Source organism: Oncorhynchus mykiss, chromosome 2 (genome assembly GCF_013265735.2).
Source record: "Oncorhynchus mykiss isolate Arlee chromosome 2, USDA_OmykA_1.1, whole genome shotgun sequence".
Taxonomy (NCBI): Eukaryota; Metazoa; Chordata; class Actinopteri; order Salmoniformes; family Salmonidae; genus Oncorhynchus; species Oncorhynchus mykiss.
Window position 1 is genome coordinate 39170273 of NC_048566.1, and position 26054 is coordinate 39196326.

Here is a 26054-nt window from a genome sequence, read left to right on the forward strand (position 1 = left end):
GCGATCGCTCACACCCACTGGCGCTTCTTCCATAGGCGGAGTGGTAGTGTGTAGAAAAGAGAGTACTGCGGCAGCCAACAGAGCCGCGGAAGGAGATCAAATCCTAAAAAACCGGAGCAGTGTGGCTTCTGAGTTTCACCGGTCTTTTACCGCAACTATCAGAGAGCAAGAGAAGGACCCGCATCCTCGCGTGATGCTCTGCTTGAGACCGCAACATTTCATTTGAAAGACGTTTAGGTGGAGAGGGAAAAGACAGTAACCTTTTTTGGAGGTTAGAGACAATCCGTGTATTTAATCGTTTAACCCATTTGTTTTATAGACATTTGCTTGACTGACGTCTTTGTCGCTTCCTTTCGTTTTTACCTGAATAACTGAATACAAATCTGTCTTACGTTTTTAAAAGGCAATACCATTTTGATATAATTCCACCTGAGGGGCTGACACCTCTCAAGCTTTGCATCACCTGAGGAGAGAAGCCTGACTGCGCCAACATGGGGGTAAGCCCGGCGTCTACCAACTTTATAACTGCCTTATGATGCATGAAAGTTATAAAATGCCTTGAAAACTGTTTAAAACCCCAGATGCTGACGGGGAAGGGCACCATACTGCAGTGTCATGTTTTTTCTCCTCTGGAAATATTTGAGTGACATTGACTCCAATGCGGATTTTTTTTTAGGCTATATAGTCTACGGTCTCATAGACTGCGACAAATTGATGTGACGAGTAGGCTAGAGCAGGCACAAAACAGCTCTCTGTAATTTCTACTGCAATTGTAAGGTTTCAACTTGACAATGAATTGGTTAGAATCTGCTGATGGAATGATTTAATGTAATTTACTGTCATTTGCTGCTGTTTCTTTTGTTTCTCATACGATATGGAACGATCAAGTTAGTGATAAAAATATGATTGAATTGTCTAATTCAGGGGTTTGTCATATGCATTAATATAGACTATAGGCTATATTAGGCATATCGTGACACTTTGTCTATAACCTTGCCATGGTAATCGGTTTATTCTGACAGCCGGCTCTCGTGAGAGAGAGGGAGAGAGAGAGCGCGCGCGCGCGAGAGAGAGAGAGAGCGCAAGAGAGAGAGATTGAGTTAGCGAGAGAGACCGCTGCGTATAGGCTTCACTTGGCATGTCACTGAGGGATTTCAATGAGACACAATGTTCTGTTATTCACATCCGTTATTATTAGCATGTATTTGATGACTTTAGAAATACGTGGCTGTGTATTCGAATGGGTGCATGATTACAGTACCCCCATTCACCCTATTGCCCATGTAAATTATCCTCGCATCATCGCGACCCAATTGTCTACTGCTTTAAATCGTCGATGGCGCATGTAACTTCTTCTTCGCAGCATTTGACGAAGAAGTAGCTACCTGGAAAACCTACCCTAGTCTACCCGGCTACTGAGGAGATTGCGTATGTCGGTATGGTATGCAATGCCTGAGCGCACTGCAGCTTCCGTTACCCATGCGTCATAATGCGGTTACCAGGAATAAGCGCTTCACCAGCTTATTTTCCCTTTAATTTGTGACAATAGGGACTCGATAATCGTTGACAGTGAAAACACACGATAGATTGAAAAAGATGTCCTGTGAATGCTGGGTGATGATACATTTGGGTCTGGATTTGTAAGTGAACACGAAGTTCTGAATCCCTCACTGCGTCAAATGGTGGATGCGGCCCGGCCCTGGCTGATATTTTTGAAAAACATCACGTCTCAATAAAAATATTGACTGTTCAATAATAACACGAATATTTTCACTGTTTTGTAAAGCCAATAATAATTTGACTATGAATAGTTCTGTAGGAACATTTCGAGGTGATGCTGCGACTATCGCTATGGGCTGTTGCGCAATTTCTGTCTCATCATTTATCTTGATTGTATGACAGTTTAAAATGTAATCCCCGACTCGGTTCTAGGGGTTGAAATAATTTGATGCCACAAAATCCCAGTGGCTGATGAAGCTGGATCGCCCACGGTTACCGAACGTTATTGAAGAGACACCGACAGAGCAGGCACGAATGATATCAGCTATCTCCATCTAATGACCTGGGTGGGCCTTGGGGGCATTTCTCTCGGTCGAAGTCTGGTGTGGAGCGGCGATAAATGAAGCAGTCGTTGGTGATAGGCTATTCATGAGGATGCGAGAATCATCTGTAGCACCAAGCACTGCGTCAAATGGGATGGAGTGAAAAAAGTGCTTACGCACGAACCACTTCCGTGGCAAAGTTAGGCTACACTGTCTGATCTATGTGTGAATGGGGGTGGGGGTGGGGGTCCTCATCCGGCGCGCAAATAAAATATGTGTGTGACCTCTGATAATAATTACATTTTCATATAATTGGAAGGAATATGTCCTTTACCTTAACCCATTTCACACCTATGATTCTTTGACAACATACAAGACATTCTGCCAAGTCGATCTGGCGCTTGACGCGCTATGCCATACCATGGCACTGCCAACTGTCCGTCCACAAGGCCGCCGGGCTGCGGCGTCAAAATGGGGGCGGTGCCCGTTGGGTGGAAATTCCCTTTAAAAAGCTGTGATTGGCAGACTCGGCGAGTTACGCAGAAAGGGATGCTTTAGCAAGCAAACACTGAGGCTTAGTGTCAGGGGCACTGAAAGACAGACAGACAGCCTATTTCATTTGACACACTGGTTGTGAGCAATTGAGGTTGCTGATGTGTGTATAGTTGCTCTGGTGCAGTCAGGGATGGGGTAACCTAATGATGCTGAGAGAGAGGGTGCGAGAGGGAGCGAGTTATAGAAATGGGAGAGGAGAGCAAGTGAAGATGGTTGCACACATTTTACCTTCAGACATGTGAGCAAGAGAGAAAAGGAGATGGAGGGTGGGTGGGTGGGTGCAGGGTGAAGAAGGGAGGGGGATGAGATGAGTTGTGACTGATCTGTAGGTGCAGAGAGAGAGGGGGAGGGCTGTATACCCTGTTGCGGGAGAATGACCTGAGCTTACATGGCCATAGCTCCTGTTTCCCCTGCTTGCCTCTGCTCTTGGGGATTGGTTACCACAGAGACAGGAGGCAGATGGGATGACAGGACAGGGGGGGGGGTATAGGTATTCATCCGTATGGGATACAGAGAGAGGTGATGGGGGATATCAGGGAGAGTTCACTGGACAGGGACTGAGGAGCATAGGATTGCTCCCCCTGATATCCCCCATCACCTCTCTCATTGAAGGGAAGAAATGGAAGCGATATATAGTATAAAGGAAGGGCATATTGGTGTAGGTGGTGTGGGGATAAATCATTGCAGTGGCACAGAGGTAGAGAGCTGTACGCTCCTTAGACTGGCCAGGTGTGTACAGGACGGGTATAGGAAAGGGTAAGTAAGGGTGTAGGTATTTAGGTAAGGCTTGCTTGGTCATGATGGGACAAGGTACACTCTTAGAAAAAAAAGGGTTCTTCGACAGTCCCTATAGGAGATCCCTTTTGGTTTCCATGTAGAACCCTTTTTGGTTTCAGGTAGAACCATTTTGAGTTCCATGTCGGACCCTCTGCGGAAAGGGTACTACATGGAACCCAAAAGGGTTCTACCTGGAACCAAAAGGGGTTCTTTAAAAGATTCTCCTATGGGGACAGCCAAGGAACCCCTTTAGGTTCTAGATAGCCCCTTTTTTTTCTAATAGTGTAGATATAGCTGTGGCCCAGCCCAGAGTTTGGTGCAGAGTGCTAGCTCACTCCCCTCCTCACTGCATCTGCAGTCATTCGTGTCCTGCTGCTGAGTCTGGAGGGTTTGTGCAGTGCACTGTATGTCCACCGAGGCGTCCTGGGCATCCTACTGATAGTCCATAATCAATATACTAGTGGGATATTCATGAGGGTTCTGTCCTTAAAGAGTCATTTGGAAGGACATGGTTTTGAATGTCAGTCTTCTAGCTTAGCTAGAAGGACCTACTTTAAGGGTAGGGTAATACGGTAGGGTATTATGTAAGTATTTGGGGACTTTTTGGGAAATGTTGCATTATGGTTTTATTTGAGTTTTGTTGACTCCTTTACCCTTCAAACCAGATTGGATTTCGTACTAAGGTCATGAGTTAGTCAAATAACATTAAACATTTAATCGATTGTAATGTAAGATAGGGCAGCCTGGTTGGTTAACGTTGCTGCAATGCTCGGGAAATGTTAAGTGGGGGTTTGCAGAGAGTGAGAAACAGAGGAGAGTTGGGTTCCCTGCCAACACAGTCATTACTAATTCAGAATGTACTCCCAGCTTGTCTGTGTGTGTGTTGCGTGCGCTTGCGCGTGTGTGCGTGCGCATGTTTTCTTCCCCCTTTCATTATCAACTACGTACATTGAATAGGTATCAGTTGAAAATATACAGACAAGCTTAAATGTATTTATTTATCTCCATTCTGCCCAGACCCGTGTCACAGGTAGCACGGTACTTCAGAGGCCAGAAGACTTTATAAGACAAGACAGTACACAGAGCAGGAGTTGCTATGTATTCTCTGTCACCGAAATCATCTGCATTCACACAGAATGTCCTCAGGAAACCCCTCATAGGAGAAAGACAGAGAGAATCTACCGTTGTCCCTACAAGGGCCACTAGACACTCAGATTTATGATACCAATCTAGATAACACCATTCTCACTGAGGAGCACACACACACACACACACACACACACACACACACACACACACACACACACACACACACACACACACACACACACACACACACACACACACACTCACATCCACACACATCCACACACATATATACCAGGGTTTCCGTTAGCCGACTTTTGGCAGATAATGCTTTTTAGCCTATTCATCAATACCCGTCATGCTTATTGGTCTATAGGTTCATTTGCATAATTTTGTGGAATTAAATTGGTGTATTTTCATTAGTCGTTTATCTGTCAGACAGTGCGAGAGCTGCTGCTACAGATTCTCAAACAGCTCATTCGTTGCTGCTGGAGTGAAACGTGCTTTTATGAGCCCAATCATTGCATAACAATTCTAAATGCAATTGCGTGTTAAAAACTGTTTTGATGGCCACGATTATAAATAACTACTATTTTTACTTCTCAACTGGTAATTTGAAGCACTCTTCCTATTCGTCATTCAAGTGCATATAGGCAACAGTCTATGTCCTGCGTCACATTTTCCTAAAGAAAACTCTGACATACACTCACAATGGGCGAGACAAGAGACAAGGACACATGCAGACTCTAAACTGGAGCACAGCTGCCTGTCAGGATGAACAGATCAGGGGCTGGACAGATGGCCATGGGGGAAGGATGAAGGGATGAGGGTAGGACAGGAGGGGTAATGCCATAAGATGGGATTTTGTTTTGGTTTTGTTTGTTTTTTTGGAAGGGAACACAAATGATTTGTCCACGAGAGCTAAATTAGGATACAGAATGTTTGGTGTGTGTGTGTTCACATGCAAATAGATACACAGTGTATCATTTCTGCTATAAGAGGTCATGACCTCAGGGTCTGGCTGGAATTCCATACCTCTGAACATCAAAACAATTTAATAGAATTTAATATAACTTTATTTATTTACAGTGGTGTAAAGTACTTAAGAAAAAATACTTTAAAGTACTACTTAAGTAGTTTTTTGGGGTATCTGTACTTTACTATACCAAACAAAAATATAAACGCAACATGCAACAATTTCACGATTTCAACGATTTTAATGAGTTACAGTTCATATAAGGAAATCAGTCAAGTTAAATAAAAAAATTATTGGGTGGGCCAGGCACAGCCAATCAGAAGGAGTTTTTACTTACAAAATGGCTTTATTATAGACAGATACTCTTCAGTTTCATCAGCTGTCCGGGTGGCAGGTCTCAGATGATCCCGCAGGTGAAGAAGCCGGATGTAAAGGTCCTAGGCTGGCGTGGTTACACATTGTCTGCGGTTGTGAGGCCGGTTGGAGGTACTGCCAAATTTTCTAAAACAACATTTGAGACGGTTTATACTAGAGAAATAAACATTACATTCTCTGGCAACAGGTGGACATTCCTGCAGTCAGCATGCCAATTGCACTCTCCCTCAAAACTTGAGACATCTGTGGCATTGTGTTGTGTAACAAAACTGCACATTTTAGAATGGTCACAAGGTGCACCTGTGTAATGATCATGCCGTTTAATCAGCTTCTTGATATGTCACAGCTGTCAGGTGGATGGAATATCTTGGCAAAGGAGAAATGCTCACTAACAGGGATGTAAACAAATTTGTGCACAAAAGTTGACAACATTTCTGGGATCTTTTATTTCAGCTCATGAAACATGGGACCAACACTTTACATGTTGCGTTTATATTTTTGTTCAGTATATTTATATTTTTGACAACTTTACTTTTACTTCACTACATTCCAATTGGGTTGTATTCCTCCACTGTTTATATATTTATTCAATTAAGAAAATCACCATTTGAGAAGAAGTTGAAAATCCAGAAATTAAAGTAACTGTGATTGTGACAAAAAGCAACACCAAATATTTTACAACCAAGACGTGTCTTGATATGAAACCATTTTTAGATATGCACCTTAGAGGCTGCTGCCCTATATGCATAGACTTGGAATCACTGGCCACTTTACATACTGCTTTACTCATCTCGTATGTATATACTGTATTCTATTCTACTGTATTCTAGTCAATGCCACTACAACATTGCTCCATCTAATATTTATATATTTCTTCATTCCATTCTTTCACTTTTAGATGTGTGTGTATTGTTGTGAATTATTAGATACTGCTGCACTGTTGGAGCTAGGAACTAAACCATTTCTCTACACCCGCAATAACATATGCTGAATACGTGTATGTGACTAATAACATTTGATTTGATTTTCCTGAAGGTCTTTTGCAGTGATTCCCCATTTCATTATCACTCTTTAATATGGAGAAGAAACTCTCTGCTGGAAGTTAGCTAGGTAGAGTTTCTGTATTTGATGTACAATATAGTAGTAGGCTAATCAAGACAAGAGCAATCAGTCTAGCTAATCCTATTAGCATGAGCCTCCAGGCCCAGCCACCTACCCAGACCAGCTCCCCTACCCCTAGGCCATGCCCACTGTGGCTACTTATCCCTATACCCAAGGGCTGTTGGAACCAAATGTCCCTATGCAATCAAATCAAATCCAATTGTATTTGTCACGTGCGCCGAATACAACAGGTGTTGTATTCGAATACAACCGTACAGTGAAATGCTTACTTACAAGCCCTTAACCAACAATGCAGTTTATCCCCACCAATGTTGTGCACACATAATAGTATACAGTTCACACTAAGGCCTAGAGCAGTCATATTCAAACTCTTTCAGCAGGGATCACATTTTTTTCCACCAAGAATTTGTTATGACCCCTTCCCATCCCAACTCTAATAACACAACCTTAAAATCTGTCAATTTCGATTTTTACATCAACAAATCCCATTTAATACAGTGCATTTTCATGTCTTATCAAAACCAATAAATAGATATACTCAATTCAATCTTATTTTTCAAATGATCTTTCTCAAAAACATTTGTATATTGTCCCATATAATAAACTGTACTCTTAATTGTTTGTTCCAATTGTTAAAAAATAAAATAATAATAATTTTGGCGATCCCACTACAGTTTCCCCGCGACAGCACTAAGGGTCGCGACCCCAACTTTGAAGAAAACTGGCATAGACAAAGATGCAAATAAGCACAGGCACGCACACAAACAGGCAAGCACACACGCAAGCACATGCGAACAACACACACACAGACACACTGGTGGTAGGGAGCTATAGGAGGACCGACTTATTGTAATGGATTGAATGGAACGGTGGCAAACAAACCAAACGTATGAAAAACACGCTTGACTCCGTTCCATTCATCCAATCCAGCCATTACAATGAGTCCGTCCTCCTGAAGCTCCTCCCACCAGCCTCCTCTGACGCACCCCTACCCCCACATGCAAGCTTGCCACAGAGCACAGCAGGACGGAATCGACATTTAACTGTCATCATCACTATCCTCCGCCCCCAAACCTTCCCCAGTGGCTAGGATCCCTTCACAGCAGCCTATCAACTAGTAGTGTCACAGGCTGGCCTGATAGGCTTACAAGAGATAATCAAACTATATTGGGAGAAGGTTGCTGTACAGCCATGGTTATAGATACTGTCACTTTTACAAAGTGTTGTTATTCACCACACACAGGGCACAGTACGTGAGGATTCGTCTCCAATGGCACCCTATTCCATACATAGTGCACTATCAAAAGTACTGCACTACATTGGGAAAAGTATGGGTCTAAAGTATTGCACTACATAGGGAATAGGGTGTCATTTGGGAACCAGTCAAGGTAATGATGTTTATGTTACTTCTTTCAGGATGTGTGTAGTATGGAGCCATCTATCTAACATCTTAGTCAATGCAAGCTTTTCACACAGTCAAACTGTTTTCCTGCAATAGTTACTATTTCCCCTTTGTTGATTCCCTAAAACGGAAACCCAAACGCTGCAACTTCTTCCCGCCTCTTGTGAAACCCCTCACCTCTCGTGCGTACCAGTAGGAGAGGCTAGGATGCCACACCTTATGCCCACGCAGGTCCATCACCATTAGGGGGCATGCCCAAGCCTGTGTGCCCTAGACAGAAACACTGACATGCTCCTGAGGGATGGGTAATTGGCTACTGGAGTTCACTGAAAGGGTGGAAGTGTTCAACATATGAAACATGCCCCGTGTTCACTTCAGAACGAATGAGTCTGATTAATAACAGAGAAACCATCACATGTAGGCCATTGTCTGTTCTAACATCTCTCCTAGTCTCCTATTCTTCCCTTCTCACCCTCTTCTCATACCCTTTCCCTTCTCTGTTCCTATTATTTTCTGCTCCCCCCCCCCCCCCCCCCCCCCGCCGCCCCCTCTCACTCGCCCTCTCTGTCTGCCGCAGTGCGTGTTCTCGCTGCGCAGACAGACTGTAGCCACCTCGACAATGACTCACCTCTGCCTAGCTGTTGGCAGGCTTATAGCTTGCGCATATAAGGAAGTATTTATTTCTTTCTTATAAAGATACACACACACACATACAGTACGTGTTGGCTATTTCCGACAATGTCCAGTTACCTAGACATCAATTATTACTGAGCGATCAGATCAGGGGATCCTACAGAACTAGGCCACCGCCCACCACTAAGCCTCGGTCACCATGCCAACCTCCCTGGTAATGTGACCAGAACAGAACATTAGAACCAGACAAACCACAGCAGCATGACATCAGTAGAACCCGATGAACTCTGGCTCGTTTTTTTCCCCTCCCAAACACGGTGTACACACACCCAAGGATGTTCGACTTTCCTCTGGTAGATTAGCACGCTAGTAGCCTTAGCTTTCGGCTCCAAAGTGAATGTGCCTGTCTTCCTTGTTCCAGACAGTCTGTCTTCTACTTGAAAAGATGACAATGTGCGGAGGAGATGCGGTACTCTATACTGTGGTGTCTATCTGTTTGTAAGTCACCGACACCAGTTCCTCCAGTCTGTGTCTGTCAGTAGGTCCGTCTGTCTTTCTTTTGTCTGTCTGTGTGAGAGCTAGTGGTTGTAATTTCAGCCTGCGGTCTCTGCTTTACATTTCACCTCCACAACAAATGCTTAGAAACAGACAGGCAAGCAGACAGACAGATAGATGATATATACCATGTTGCATTGAACAATGAGGAACAAAACCACGCTCTCGAAATGTTTTGCCTTGTTACCTCGGCGATAGTCGTGACCTCGTCACCACAATGAAGAAATCTTGTGGGTAAAAGGAGCAGCTTGGGTTGTCCCATGTGTGTCATGAAAGATTGAGTGGCATTAGCCCACACACACGTGCCTGCATGCACGTTAACACCCCTACCACACATACACACGCACGGTAAGGGGCCAACACCCACTCTCTGGGTCCGCAGGTTGTAAGGTCGCGACCCTGCCGGTGGGGTTGTTTGTTTTACAGTGTTATAGAACAATCTGTTAGAGTGGGATTCCAGTCACGCTGTCACTCACTGATATACACAGCCTGAGTCAACAGACAAAGAATAGTGGTCAATATCTAATTAGTGGTGTGAGAGAAGAGCTCTTCTCTCTCTCACCTCCCATTGCTGTCTCTCTTTCCATCTGCCCCCATCACGGCCTTTCTCTTTTTTCATGAATCTCTCTCTGTCCATCCCTCTCCTCTAATGCCTGTTTCACCCGTCTGCACTCTTCCAGTGTTTGTATTAGCACTAAATTGTGTAAGTGTGTGTGTGATGAGCAGGTGTGCTGTCGGACCTAACAATGTACTGTAAATGTGTTTATATGGCCCACTCAGTGTTAGCCATCGAAAAAACCTGCCTAGCTAGAAACTCCACACCTGTGTGTGCCTAACGCAGACCTGTTAGCTTATCTATAACATCTACCCCTACACTGTTTCTCAGAAGATGCTTATATCGATGCCAACCAGAGTATTCAATTTGCATGTTGTATTGAAGTACACACGCACACACACACACACACACGGGCAGGCCAATCTCAAAGGGTTTGAGTAGCAGTAGTTTTCTATCGGTCTCTCCTTTGTTCTGCATTCGGCTCGCTAGGCCTGTCTGGTCTTGTTGCAGCAAGAGTTCACTCACATTCTCGGATAATGACATCCACATGCGCACGTGGGAAGACTGATTTTGTACATTTGGTAGTCATATTGTGTGTTGTTGTGTTTGGTCGAATGTTTGAACCAATCTTTTCAGGGTTAGTTTGTGTTCAAGGGAGACTCTAGTGTCTTCCAGTATTACTTCTGTAAATCAGGGGCAGAGTGGAGAGCTGCAGTGCTCACTATAAATCCTCCTCAAACCTTTCGGACCACAATGAACCACTTAAGACTGGTCTCTTTTACAAGTGGAAGATTCAAGACCGACATTTCTCAACTCAACTCGCATTAAGCACTGGGACTTTCAGTGGCAAGTTTCCTCACCCATTCATGGCGTTGTACTTAGTCAGTCAAGTGTGTTTATCAGGGTGTGGGAGCCTAGGTAATGTGTGTTTAGCTCGGAAAATAGGCCATTTATTTGGTTTGTGATGGACCAGGGCAAAAATAAAAACTTGACTTGAATGTGTATTTACCCTTTATTATTCAGAATAAATGAACAGGGTGGGGGCCATCATATCCAAAGGGGGCCAGTGTAGGTGCAGGCTTTTGTTCCAACCAAGCAGTAACACAGTTGAAACCCAGTCAAACCAAAGCAGTGTGTGGCGAGTGGCAAGTGTCGCAGTGGTCTAAGGCACTTGACCTCAGTGCAAGAGGCGACACTGCGGTCCCTGGTTCGAATCCAGGCTGCGTCACATCCGGCCGGGATTGGGAGTCCCATAGGGTAGTGCACAATTGGCCCAGTGTCGTCCATAGGCTGTCATTGTAAATAAGAATTTGTTCTGAGTTTCCTAGTTAAAGAAAAAATGAGCTGTAGACCAAGCATGTTATCTTGACACTAGCCACCAGTTTCTTTGTACAGTCACTTGATGATGATGCTACAACCAACAAAAGTCACCATATCATCAGAATTGATGATAAAGTGTGAGTTACATGTTCTTGGTGTGGTAAGATACAGACCGGTAACCGTTTGGACTCTGTGGTCCTTTAACCCTTCTGGTCCTTTATTACATCACTGATTGTATTGATCCTGCAGCAAGGTCAGTTTCCTTGATGAGTTGGCTGTGTCAATGAGCGGCTTTTCCACTAGGACCCATAGAACCCTCCTGGAAGCCATTTTGTCTATCTCTCTCTCTCATTCTGTCAACCGAGGGACTCTGGTCAGGGGCTTCTGTATTGATCTGATTTGAGGACCAGTTAGTGTAAATCGGAAATTGAGCTAATGCAACACTTTGAGCTCCCTAGAAGAGAGACGTGTGTGTGTGTGTGCGCGTGTGTGTCTGCAAAACTGTTTCATATTCAACACATCACAGTCACATTGATGTATCCAATCTAACTGAATTGATATGAATCTAATCTAGGGGCTCCCGAGTGGCGCAGCGGTCTAAGGCACTGCATTTCAGTGCTAGAGGCATCACCACAGACACTCTGGTTCGATTCCAGGCTGTATCACAACCGGCTGTGATTGGGAGTCCCATAGAGCGGCGTACAATTGGCCCAGCGTCACCCGGGTTTGGCCGGTGTAGACCGTCATTGTAAATAAGAATTTGTTCTTAACTGATTTGCCTAGTTAAATCAAATAAATAATTAGAGGGGTTTTGAGGAATGAGATAATGCACTGTGTCTGCACTCTGTTTCTCTTTCAGGGCCTCTGTGCCCCACCAGCTAGTGTGTGTGTGTGTGCTTGCGTGCGCGCTCGTGTGTGTGGAGAACATGTCATGTCTGGTGACAGTTCACATAAATGACAAATGAAGCAGGTGGCCAGTGGATACAAACTGTGAGAGCGGGTCCCCGAGAGGAGACAGACACTGCAGTAAAGCCAGACGGTCGTTTGATCCTTCTGTCTGTGATCTCTGTGAAGATCAAATGGGTATCAGAGAAAAAATAATGAAGTCCCTCTCCCCGTCTGTTGTGTCTGGTGCTTTAACCATGTTTCTATTTAAATAATAATGAAAGTATCCCCCCCCCCTAATCCCTTCCCCCCTCTCTTACTGTCCCCCCCCCGCCCAGTATGGGCGGTCGGACAGTTACCGCGTTGCTACCACGCAGGATAAAGATGGCAAATCTTCTCCCAGCAAGAAGAACAAGAAGGGGAAGGACATGGATGAACTCAAGAAAGAAGTACCGATTGTAAGTGACTGGCACACAGTGGCGCACACTCTGCCCTGCTCAAGGGGTGTGCTGGGCACCCCCATAACTATTATTGAAATACTAACATATGCCTCTCCATAAGTTAGAGTATGAATATCTAACCATTTCAGGGTACCCCCCCAAGAGTCAATGTGTAACTGGAACGCACAAACTCTAAATAGTTTGGAGAAAAACTTTAAACCAAATTCTCCTAGTTTGTTTTAAATTCATTGTTGTGATATTTGTGGCATATTCTCAATTTTTCTCTGTGTCTCTCTCCCACACAAATACACCTACACACACTCTCTCTATCGCTCTCTCTCTCTTCCCCTCTCTCTCTCTCTCTCTCTCTCTCTCTCTCTCTCTCTCTCTCTCCCCCCTCCCTCTCTACCTTTCAGACGGAACACAAGATGTCCATAGAGGAGTGTTGCAGGAAGTTCAACACCGACATTGTCCAGGTGAGTCCTCCTCCTGCACTGTACCATAGAGGTCTATCTATGTAGTACCACAGAGATACTAGAGTCATCACCGAGTCCTGCTGCGTCACTAACAGAGCTGCTACTAGGCCACTAGATGGTGGTATTTTACATTCACTCATGCCACACGGTCGGTGTATTTGAGGGGATCAGTTTGAGCAACATTTTAATGCATTCTGAGACATCTCAAGCCCCCTTATAAAGTCTCAATTCTAATCTTATATCTTATATTCTTATCTTATCTTGATCCTTACTAAGTTACAGCCTTTTTTTGAGTCAGTTGAAAACGTTCTACGTAAAATACATAACACGTTTTAAGCCTCATTATAATATTGTAAAGACGTGCTTATATGTAGTCTTAAAGTCATTCAACCTGCAGGCTTATAATTACATATTAGATTGAATAGGATTTTTATGGCGTCACCCCTAATTTCAACACATTCAGTTCTAGGTTTAACCCACCCCACTCTCTCCCCACCCAGGGTCTGACCAATGCCAAGGCGGCTGAGTTTCTGATCAGGGACGGTCCCAATTGCCTCACCCCTCCCCCGACCACCCCCGAGTGGATCAAGTTCTGTCGCCAGCTATTCGGTGGCTTCTCCATCCTGCTGTGGACCGGCGCCATCCTTTGTTTCCTGGCCTACGCCATCCAGGCCGCCACCGAGGACGAGCCGGCAGGAGACAACGTGAGTCACACACAAGCACACGCACGCACGCACGCACGCATGCACCCAAACACTAAACGTAAACACAGCCACAGAATAAGGGACAGTTTGAGCCACACACAGCCGAATCACACATACCTAAGTTGACCAAACCTCACACACACTGCCAGCAGCGCCAGTCCCTAGCTTTAATTCTAACATACACCCAAATGGCTAATGTACTTGGTCATTGCACTTTTTCCTATTTTTGCATGATCATCTAGTCTAGTGACTATTACCGCGGTGGTCTGTGTTCAGTTTGAAGCTAAATACTCCTGTTATGCATTGACCTTCAGTGTACACAGTGTAACAATGGGATTTCCTGTCTCTCTCTCTCTCTCCTCAGTTGTACCTGGGTATCGTGCTCTCTGTTGTCGTCGTGGTCACCGGATGCTTCTCCTACTTCCAGGAGGCCAAGAGCTCCAAAATCATGGAGTCCTTCAAGAACATGGTGCCCCAGGTAAACACGCGCGTGTGTGCGTGTGTGTGTGTGTGTGTGTGTGTGTGTGTGTGTGTGTGTGTGTGTGTGTGTGTGTGTGTGTGTGTGTGTGTGTGTGTGTGTGTGTGTGTGTGAAATGTAGACCCTATGCTACGAAGTCACACAATGGCAGTCTAATTCCCCCAGTGATGTGTGAATAAATGAATGCGTGTTTGGACTATCTAACCCTCCTTCTGTGTTCTCCCTGTAGCAAGCGCTGGTGATCCGTGAGGGCGAGAAGATGACGATCAACGCTGAGGAGGTGGTGGCAGGAGACCTGGTGGAGGTGAAGGGAGGAGACAGGATCCCCGCCGACCTCAGAGTCGTCTCTGCTCACGGCTGCAAGGTACCATACACTCACACACACACACATACATAGTTCATATATTACACACTCACACAGCTACACGTTTTACATAACATTTTTTGTCCTTTTGGGTTTTGTCCTTCTCCTATAGGTGGATAACTCCTCCCTGACTGGCGAATCAGAACCCCAGAGCAGGTCACCTGACTGTACCCATGATAACCCCCTGGAGACCCGCAATGTCGCTTTCTTCTCTACCAACTGCGTTGAAGGTAACCGTAGAAACGGCTAACTCACAGACAAACAGACAGACACATCAGCTGTTCTGTCCCTGACTATTCTCCTATCCTCTTTTCTCTATTCCTGCGTGTCAGATTCGGCCTACCAAATTCAGTCTACAGGGTCCTACTGCAGTATTGGATGCTGCACCCCAGCAGCACTAAGGCTTGCTAAGCTTTTGACTGGTTCAGCTAAGCTGATTCAAATGTAATATTATACCATAGAGCTGCTGTTGACACAGAAGTTACCCACATAAGCATACAAGAGTTCCCGCCTTATTTCTCTTCTCTCATTTCAACCTCTATTTTCCTGAATTAATATTCTCTCTCTCTCGCTCTCTCTCGCTCTCTCTCTCGCGCGCTCTCTCTCTCTCTCTCTCTCTCTCTCTCTCTCTCTCTCTCTCTCTCTCTCAGGTACGGCGCGTGGCATCGTGGTGTGTACTGGCGACCGTACCGTCATGGGCCGTATTGCCACTCTCACCTCCGGTCTGGAGTCGGGCAAGACCCCCATCGCCAAGGAGATCGAGCACTTCATCCACCTGATCACAGGCGTGGCTGTGTTCCTGGGCATCACCTTCTTCATCCTGGCCGTCTGCCTGGGATACACCTGGCTGGAGGCCGTCATCTTCCTCATCGGCATCATTGTGGCCAATGTCCCTGAGGGCTTACTGGCTACTGTCACTGTGAGTGACCATGGTCCCCTCTCCATCTGACCCTTCCCCTCTATGGCTGTTTCTCTCTGAAACTCGACTGAACCTCATACCTGACCTCTAGACTTCAGATTCTAGTGGTCCTCCTCAGTTTAGTTGGTAGAGCACGGCGCTTGCAACGCAAAGGTAGTGGGTTAGACTCCCGGGGACAGCCGTACGTAACATCTATGCGCTCATGGCTGTAAGTCGCTTTGGATAAAAGCATCTGCTAAATATCATGTATTATACATTCAGAAAGTATTCAGACCCCTTTATCTTTTCCCCCTCATCAATCTACACACAATACCCCACAATGACAAAGCAAAAACAGGTTTTTAGAATTTTTTGCAAATATATAAAAAATAAAGGACTGAAATGTCACGTTTGCATACTGTAAATGAGATTCATTCTAGATCAACTAGACTGTAGATTTAGACCAACGAGACAGCGATCTACACAATTAATATAATAAGACATTGATTGAGACTAGATCCATACCAATGATAGCTCTACAGAAATACATTATAGATCTCTAGACCAACTAGACAGCTGAAGCAAGCACACTCATTTTCTCCAGAATAGGTACCCTTTCTAGTTTGTTTGTACCAGTACGCTCCTTCATTCTGGCTCCTGGATAACCCCTGTCTTTCCCCTGTCTCTGTGCTCTAGGTGTGTCTGACTCTGACTGCCAAGCGTATGGCTAAGAAGAACTGCCTGGTCAAGAATCTGGAAGCTGTGGAGACCCTAGGCTCCACCTCCACCATCTGCTCCGACAAGACTGGCACACTGACCCAGAACAGGATGACTGTGGCCCACATGTGGTTCGACAACCAGATCCACGAGGCTGACACCACAGAGGACCAGTCTGGTAAGAGGAGATCAGGAGGGTTAGGGTTGGAGTTAGTGTTAGATATAATGTTAGGGCCCAGACACACCAATAGCATTTTCTGGCCAAGAGTACCTCTGAATGTAATTTGCGAAATTATTTTACAAGTAGAACCGAGGGTGAAAAATGTTGGAGCACTGAAAGATTGGCTGGCGAATGCTAGATCCACATTCAGTGTGATGTGCGCTAGCATTTAGAGTTTGGGTTGGAGTTAATGTTAGAGTTAATGTAAGAGTTCATGTAAGAGTTAGGGTTAGAGTTAGTTTTAGAGTTAATGTTAGTTAGTGTTAGAGTTAATGCTAGAGGTAGAGTTAGTGTTAGAGTTAATGTTAGAGTTAGTGTTAGAGTTAGTTTTAGAGTTAATGTTAGTTAGTGTTAGAGTTAGTGTTAGAGTTCATGTTAGAGTTAGTGTTAGTATTAAAGTTAGTGTTAGAGTTAATGTTAGAGTTAATGTTCGAGTTAATGTTCGAGTTAGTGTTCGAGTTCATGTTAGAGTTCATGTTAGAGTTAATGCTAGAGTTAGAGTTAGGTAATGTTAGAGTTAATGTTAGAGTTAATGTTAGAGCTAGAGTTAGGTAATGTTAGAGTTAATGTTAGAGTTAATGTTAGAGTTAATGTTAGAGTTAGTGTTAGAGTTAATATTAGAGTTAGTGTTAGAGTTAGCATTAGAGTTTGCATTTTGGTTGGAGTTAGTTTTAAAGTTAATGTTAGAGTTAGTGTTAGAGTTAATGTTATCATAGAGTTAATATGTATAATAAATATTAGAGTTAGTGTTAGTGTTAGCATTATAGTTTGCGTTTTGGTTGGAGTTAGTTTTAAAGTTAATGTTAGAGTTAGTGTTAGAGTTAATGTTAGAGTTAATGTTAGAATTACTGTTAGAGGTAGAGTTAGTGTTTGTGTTAGAGTTAGTGTTAGAGTTAATGTTAGAGTTTGTGTTAGAGTTAATGTTAGAGTTAATGTTAGAGTTAGTGTTAGAGTTAGTGTTAGAGTTAGGTTTAGAGTTAGTGTTAGAGTTAATGTTAGAGTTAGCATTAGAGTTTGCGTTTTGGTTGGAGTTAGTTTTAGAGTTAAAGTTAGAGTTAGTGTTAGAGTTAATGTTAGAGTTAATATTAGAGTTAGTTTTAGTGTTAGAGTTAGCATTAGAGTTTGCGTTTTGGTTGGAGTTAGTTTTAAAGTTAATGTTAGAGTTAGTTTTAAAGTTAATGTTAGAGTTAGTGTTAGAGTTAATGTTAGAGTTAATGTTAATGTTAGTGTTAGAGTTAATGTTAGAGTTAATGTTAGAGTTAGTGTCAGAGTTAGTGTCAGAGTTAGTGTTAGAGTTAATGTTAGAGTTAATGTTAGAATTAATGTTCGAGTTAATTTTAGAGTTAATGTTAGAATTAGTGTTAGAGTTAGAGTTAGTGTTAGTGTTAGAGTTAAAGTTAGTGTTAGTGTTAATGTTAGAGTTAGCGTTTGCATTTTGGTTGGAGTTAGTTTTATAGTTAATGTTAGAGTTTGTGTTAGAGTTAGTGTTAGAGTTAATATTAGAGTTAGTGTTAGAGTTTGCGTTTTGGTTGGAGTTAGTTTTAAAGTTAATGTTAGAGTTAGTGTTAGAGTTAGTGTTAGAGTTAATGTTAGAGTTAGTGTTAGAGTTAGTATTAGAGTTATTGTTTTGGTTGGAGTTAGTGTTAGAGCTGGAGTTTGGGCTGGATGTTGGTGTTAGGGTTAAAGTTTGGGTCACAGTCACGTTTAGAGACAATTTTAAGTATAGGAATCCCTCTTGATTTTAAGTAGTTCATTAACCTATGTATTCACATGGTAGTTACACAGACAAGTACAATTTAATTACAGGCTAGGAATTGATATTGTTTTATCATCTCTAATCGGCCACCTCTCTCTCCAGGTGCCTCCTTCGACAAGACCTCAGCCTCATGGGCTGCCCTGGCTCGCGTCGCAGCTCTCTGCAACCGCGCCGTGTTCAAAGCCGGCCAGGACCAACTGCCCATCCTGAAGAGGGACACCGCTGGTGATGCCTCCGAGTCTGCCCTGCTCAAGTGTATCGAGCTGTCCTGTGGCTCTGTCAAACAAATAAGGGAGAAGAACAAGAAGGTGGCCGAGATCCCATTCAACTCCACCAACAAGTACCAGGTACGTAACACACACGTGTACATATGCACACGCACAAACATAACACTCAAATGGATTGGTTTCTAACACCGTGACCGTGTCCGATCTCACCTCTCCCCCTTCTTCCCACCTATTTCTCTCTCTCTCCCCTACCATGCTCAACCAACCCCACAGCTCTCAGTTCACGAGACAGAGGATCCCAATGACAACCGCTACCTGCTGGTGATGAAGGGAGCCCCAGAGAGGATCCTGGACCGCTGCACCACCATCATCATCCAGGGCAAGGAACAGCCCATGGATGAGGAGATGAAGGAATCCTTCCAGAACGCCTACATGGAGCTTGGAGGACTGGGAGAGAGAGTACTCGGTGAGACAGGGAGAGTGAGAAAGAGGTGGTGGGGGGGGGGGGGGGGGGGGGGGGGGGGGGGGGGGATAGAGTGGATGTGGAGGGAAAGGATGTGAAGAAGGAAGAGAAAGAAATGGGCCTTCCAAAATGCATAAGAGGACTGGGGAGGGTTGTTAGAGGGAGGGGGAGAGAGAGAGGAAGAGGCAGGAGGAAGAGGGAAGGGGGGGAGGTCAGGATGTTGGTTCATGGAGAATGGGTCAAATGTACCGTATCCAATGATGAATAGAAGTGAGAGCTGAAGGATTGACTGATTTAGTAGAGAATGAGTAGAACAGGTAAATAAAGCTAGCACCTCCTGTCATTCCCCAGGTTTCTGCCACCTGCTAATGCCAGAGGACCAGTACCCCAAGGGCTTTGCCTTCGACTGTGATGACGTCAACTTCACCACAGAGAGCCTGTGCTTCGTGGGCCTCATGTCCATGATTGACCCTCCCCGTGCCGCTGTGCCTGACGCTGTGGGCAAATGCCGTTCGGCTGGCATCAAAGTCATCATGGTGACAGGTGATCATCCAATCACTGCCAAGGCCATCGCTAAGGGCGTGGGCATCATCTCCGAGGGCAACGAGACAGTGGAGGACATCGCCTCTCGCCTCAATATCCCTGTCAGCCAGGTCAACCCAAGGTGAGAAACATGAGACACACACACGCACCCACACACACACGCACCCATACACACACACACACACACACACACACACACACACACACACACACACACACACACACACACACACACACACACACACACACACACACACACACACACACACACACACACACACACACACACACACACACACTGACAGTGAGGCCACACGGGATCCTGTTCTGCTAATTCATTGCTCTCGTTCATTTTCACTCTCATGTCACTTTCGCCCTGCCTCTGTGGATCCAAGCTAGCTATTCTAATGTGTGTGTGTCTCCAGGGATGCCAAGGCTTGTGTGATCCATGGTACAGACCTGAAGGAATTGTCTCAGGATCAGATGGACGACATCCTTAGAAACCACACTGAGATTGTGTTTGCCAGGACCTCCCCCCAGCAGAAACTCATCATCGTAGAGGGCTGCCAGCGACTGGTGAGACACACACACACACGGCACGCACGCACGCACGCACGCACGCACGCACACACACACACACACACACACACACCACCTGAATCCATCACCCGATCAATAAAAGTGAACGTGCTTTCCACAACTACACTAATACTACACTAATATAAGTCTGGAAACAGGGTTGGGGTTCATTCCATTTTCAGTTCAGGGAGATTGTTGACATTCTATTCATGCATTTGAAAATGAATTGATTGAATTGAACAGGGAATTGACCCCATCACTTCCCCCTAGTTTTGGTACAATAGTGACTTTCTATGGGCCATGGTCAAAAGCACTACTAAAGTGCACTATAAAGGGAATAGGGTGCTATTTTGGACACAAGCTAACTCTTCTGTCCCTCCCAGGGTGCCATCGTGGCTGTGACAGGTGACGGTGTAAATGACTCTCCTGCCCTGAAGAAGGCTGACATCGGCGTTGCCATGGGAATCTCCGGCTCTGACGTATCCAAGCAGGCCGCTGACATGATCCTGCTGGACGACAACTTTGCCTCCATCGTCACCGGAGTGGAAGAGGGTGAGAAATAGGGAGAGAGAGGAGATATTATGGAAAGAGTAGAAGAGAGGGAGAGGTGGACAAAAAGTAAAAGAGGCCAGAAAAGGAGAAGAGAGGAGGGACGGGTAATATGAGCCTGTATTTTTAAAGCATCTCAGAGTAGGTGCTGATCGCAAATCCGTTTGGACTTTTTAGATCAGAGTGAATAAGATCACATGGACAAGAGGGGCCTGATCCTCAATCGGCCCTCCTACTCTGAGACACTTTAGGAATAAGGGCAGACCCTGAGCCAACCTTAAGTGACCTTTGCTCAATTCTACATAGGTTAGAGGTCAGAGTTCAGTGTGTGACCTCTGTGTGTGTCCTCCTATCTCCCTGCAGGCCGTCTGATCTTTGATAACCTGAAGAAGTCCATTGCCTACACCCTGACCAGTAACATCCCTGAGATCACACCCTTCCTCCTCTTCATCATCGTCAACATCCCCCTACCACTGGGAACCATCACCATCCTCTGTATCGACCTGGGAACTGACATGGTACGGCACACACACACACACGCATAACACACACATGCGGCACCTGCACACACACACACACACACATGGCACACAGACACACGGCAGAAAGCTCCGAAAATTCAAAAATGTGCATCGTTGACAAAAATGTCACACGTAAACTTGATATGCCCTATCTCACAGTGGAGCAATCAATCAAAATATTTGTTTCTCATACAAACTCACATCTGTGACCTGTGACCCCCACCCCCCCCCCCCCCCCCCCCCCCCCCCCCCTCCCCCAGGTGCCCGCCATCTCCCTGGCCTATGAGGCAGCCGAGAGTGACATCATGAAGCGTCAGCCCAGGAACCCCACCAGAGACAAGCTGGTGAACGAGAGGCTCATCAGCATCGCCTACGGACAAATCGGTGGGTCCCCATTAGCTCCTCTACCTGGTTGGGGCCATAAAGACAGTGCATATGTAGCTGGACATGTTATCATAACCCACAGCCAGATCGATGGTCAATACTTCCCCATGAAGTCCTTGAGTAAATACTCTGTGGACAGTATGATTGATTAGTCTTCGACCACCCTGTGGTAGAATCTGACAGACTAATGAGTGCTTCGATGCTTATAGATCCTAAATCTATGGCTAGTGGATTATAGTTCACGAGTCTATATGACAAGTCAATGGCTTCTCCTTGTGGGATCCGGTAACATCACTTCCAGAGTGAACATGTGTTAACGCTTTGTGTCTATGTCTGTGTGTGAAGGTATGATCCAGGCTCTGGGAGGTTTCTTCTCCTACTTTGTGATCTTGGCTGAGAATGGCTTCCTACCCTCAATTCTTGTGGGTATCAGGCTCAACTGGGACGACCGCGCTTGCAACGACCTGGAAGACAGCTATGGCCAGCAATGGGTAGGTACACGCTACAATTCCGGGTCAAAATAAGTATTCAAAACATAGCAATACAGTATATTACAAGTATATCTGCAAATTCATTGTTTACACTATTTCACCATATTTGATCAGATTCTATAAATAAATATTCCCTGACCAAGATGGCTGTCTTTTTAGTCACATCGCCGGGATGCCAATGTCCATTCTATTGTTCTATTTCATTCTGTGATTCAAATACTGTGTCTCACTCCCTTTCTCCTCTCTGTGTGTAGACATATGAACAGAGGAAGATCGTGGAGTTCACGTGTCACACAGCCTTCTTCGTCAGTATCGTGGTGGTACAGTGGGCTGATGTCATTGTCTGCAAGACCAGGCGTAACTCTGTCTTCCAGCAGGGCATGAAGTAAGTCTGTCTGCCTGTCTGTTTCTGTCTCTCTTTCCCTGTCTGTCTTGTGTCTGTCTGTCTGCCTGTCTGTTTCTGTCTCTCTTTCCCTGTCTGACTGCCTGTCTGTCTTGTGTCTGTCCGTCTGCCTGTCTGCCTGTCCGTCTGTCCGTCTGTTCGTCTGTCCGTCTGTCCGTCTGTCTGTCTGTTTGTTTCTGTCTCTCTTTCCCTGTCTGTCTGCCTGTCTGTCTTGTGTCTGTCTGTCTGTCTGTCTGTTTCTGTCTCTCTTTCCCTGTCTGTCTGCCTGTCTGTCTGTCTGCCTTTCTGTCTGTCTGTCCGTTTGTTAATATACAGTATGCTTGGTGTCTATGTCTATTAGTCTCTCTCACCCTCTTATATGTATTCTCATTCTCATGTCTCTCTGCACTACTCTCCTCTTAGGAACAAGATCCTGATCTTTGGCCTGTTTGAGGAGACAGCTCTGGCTGCCTTCCTATCCTACACCCCAGGCATGGACGTGGCACTCAGGATGTTCCCCCTAAAGTGAGTAGAGTAAACCCTAGAAATATACAGAAATACATCTACACATACAAATAGACATACTGTAGACATACATCTACACAAACCGATAGACATACATCTACACAAACAGGAAGACATAGATGTATACCTACACAAACCAAACAGATACACATACACACATACTGTACACACACCTCCACTGACTCCTTTTATTGATCTCCTATCTGCCATGTGTGTTTCTTAACCTCTGCTCTCTCTCTCTCTTCTTCCTTCCTTCCTCCAGGCCCAGCTGGTGGTTCTGTGCGGTCCCCTACAGTGTCCTCATTTTTGTGTATGATGAGATCCGAAAACTGCTCATCCGTAGGAACCCAGGAGGTAAATGGCTGTCTCTTTCTCTACGTATAACATTTAGGCCCAAATCCTAACATGAGATTTGCATTTGTAACTTCACGCCAATCTTTAATTGACACAAAAACAGGAAAACTCTCTGACGCCTCTCTTTCTCCTCCCCGCCCCTCTCCTCCTACAGGTTGGGTGGAAAGGGAGACATACTATTGAGCGATGGAAACCGTCTTTACTCATACCCCTACATTTTCCATTTGTTTCTCCCCCCCCTTCATTCCATCCCTGGCAAGACACGTCTTCAGATGCCCCACCCCGTAAAAGACAACGACCGCTTCAAAGCAATTTTCATCACAACTGCCCCAAAGATTAAAAACAGCAAAGCACCTTTACGACTTCCTACATCACCCCCCCCCCCCCCCCCCTCCATCTCCTATGATACTCTTTGCATGTGTTCTCTCACTGCTGTGTACATAAACCAATATATCTACCAAACGGCAGCTGCATATTGTGTATGTAGATTTGAATGAGCTATGATCTTAAAGGGAGTGTCGACGCTCGGCAAAAAAAGGGCCATACCACTCCTTCCTCCCTTCCCTTTCTCCCCCCTCCCCTCTATACCTCTGTTCCTCCCTCTCTTCCTCCTCCTGCAACCCTTTGCTTGCCCTCCGGTCACACACAGACATACAGATCACGAGCGAGATCCCACAGCTAACACCAATCGAGCCGTCCCCTCTCGCCCTCTCCTTTCTCCAGGAGGAAGAGCGGATGTCTTTCTCACTCCGACCATTTTCCTTTTTCTTCAACAGTGTTGTTGTTTTTTTTTATAAAATGGGGTGGGGGTTCAATGGTTTTACTTGTTTTTTTTATTTATATAAAGGGAGGGGAGTGTGTGAGAGCTGCTTTCCCTCATTTAGGCATAACAAAGCACACCCCGCCATGGCGTCCCCGGTCCCCCTTTCTGTCTCTCACACCCTCCTCTCCCCTCTACTCCCTGTTTGTCTACGTTTGTGTGCACTGTGTGAACCATTGTCCTTGTTAAATACTACAGTACACAACCCAGTTGGAAAATACAACTCAATCTTTCTGTGTGTTCTAGGAAAACTATATAATTCTATACCGATTTAAAGAAATAAAAATGATATGTTGAAAATAAAACATCTCAAGATATACATTCAATGAAAAAGAACATCGGCGACATTGTTGAGCGTGTTATGGGAAAAGAGGAAAGATCACTCTGTTTCCTTTCTTTGTATGGTTTCCAATCTTTTTTTCGCCGGGTTTTCAGAAAGCCGATGCAAAAACGTAACAAAAAAAAACCCCACAAAAAACAACAGCGACAAGGTTGTGTTTTATTATTAAAAGATGCGAGACAGAAACTATGGCGTCCATATTCCTGCTACCACTTCTGACGTGCCGGTGCAATGTGGTGTGATTATTTGGTGTGAGATGATGAGTCCATGTTCCTGGAGTCCGGTCCAGTCTAGGTGACACAGTCCAGGTATTGAGTTCCGTGTGAATGTCTGCATTGGAGACCAGCAGAGGAACAGCCATTTCAGGCTGGGTCTTACTCAGAGGGCTGTAGGTGGGTTGAGACTACAGAGGAAGTAAAAAAACAGTCGTAGAACATGTGTGTGAAAGAATATGAAACCAACACCAATAAAACATCTAGAACATTTAATACAACCTAGAACTGTCTGTGTGTCTTTGTCTCTCCCTGCCTTCGACTCGCTACACTGACTTTCAGCTTCCTTTCCCCCTCTTTTCTCATTGTCAGTCTGATACTACATGGCTAAAAATGCTAAATGTAGGCCTGAATCGATGAAATGTTGTAGGACGATCAGTAATTGATCTTTTTGTCTTCACCTGGAAAACATCTGGGGTTGTGTATACACAATGAAATATCTGTAAGAGAATAGGTGATTGCTGCTGTATCTAGTGTTTTACTGTGTTCCCGTGTTGTATCTATAGTGTTGAGGTACATATTGGCAGAGCGCTAGGATGCCATCTAATGATGAGAATCACATCAGGTTACACTGCAACATGTACAGCTGATAGAAGACTGTGAGTTGGCAAGAGCCCAGGGTAATGCACCAAACGACCAAATCAAGTAAATATTTTGGCGTTGATGTTAAAACCTAAAAAAAAAACTACAAACAGAAGAAAGACAGTAGTCCTTCCCAGACAACTGATATTCCGCATTAGTAAAACAGATTTATACAATTTTCTGCGAGTAAAGAATATCAAGTCATCTTCATTTTACATTTCTGAAGCTTTGTTAGTCTTGTCTTGTGTTCGGTACCTACTGGTAACAGGAGTACAGATACAGTATGGGCCAGTTTCCCAGACTGAGATTAAGCCTAATCCTGGACTAAAAAAGCACTTTCGTTCTCCCCAAAACATGTTTAATCCTGGAGTAAGATTAATCTGGGCTAAATAGATGTGTTCAGTGGCTAAAATCTGCTATAGATATTACTGTAGGTCAAATAAACCTGTCATGGGGGTATGACAGAGCCTGTACCTGCACCTATGGTTTTAAACACACTCCCTCTGTTCCTCACACATTTAGGGTTTGTCCGTAATGGCACCCTATTCCCTATATAGTGCACTACAGGGAATACAGTAGTTGCCATTTGTGATGCAGCTTTCCACAACAGGGATTGTAGTAGGGTGGGAGAAATGTGAGTAAACGCTTGGCATTGATCGAGATGACGAGGTATGCGTAATGGGTG

At 44.8% G+C, this 26054-nt stretch overlaps 1 protein-coding gene across 3 annotated transcripts; it reads left to right on the forward strand.

The window, feature by feature from the left end:
• atp1a3 (Na/K ATPase alpha subunit isoform 3) lies at positions 1-25012 on the forward strand. 3 transcript variants are annotated; one of them, NM_001124630.1, is given in 24 exon segments: positions 245-271; positions 404-497; positions 12662-12742; positions 13141-13200; positions 13701-13904; positions 14269-14382; positions 14612-14746; positions 14859-14976; positions 15397-15665; positions 16341-16539; positions 18440-18684; positions 18838-19030; positions 19379-19677; positions 19679-19681; positions 19684-19691; positions 19996-20146; positions 20533-20701; positions 21062-21216; positions 21480-21603; positions 21949-22094; positions 22349-22479; positions 22900-23001; positions 23264-23355; positions 23510-24969. In NM_001124630.1, coding segments are annotated over 23 exon segments (3033 nt in total). In that variant the 5' UTR covers positions 245-271; positions 404-491; the 3' UTR covers positions 23539-24969.
• The last annotated feature ends 1042 nt before the right edge of the window (positions 25013-26054 follow it).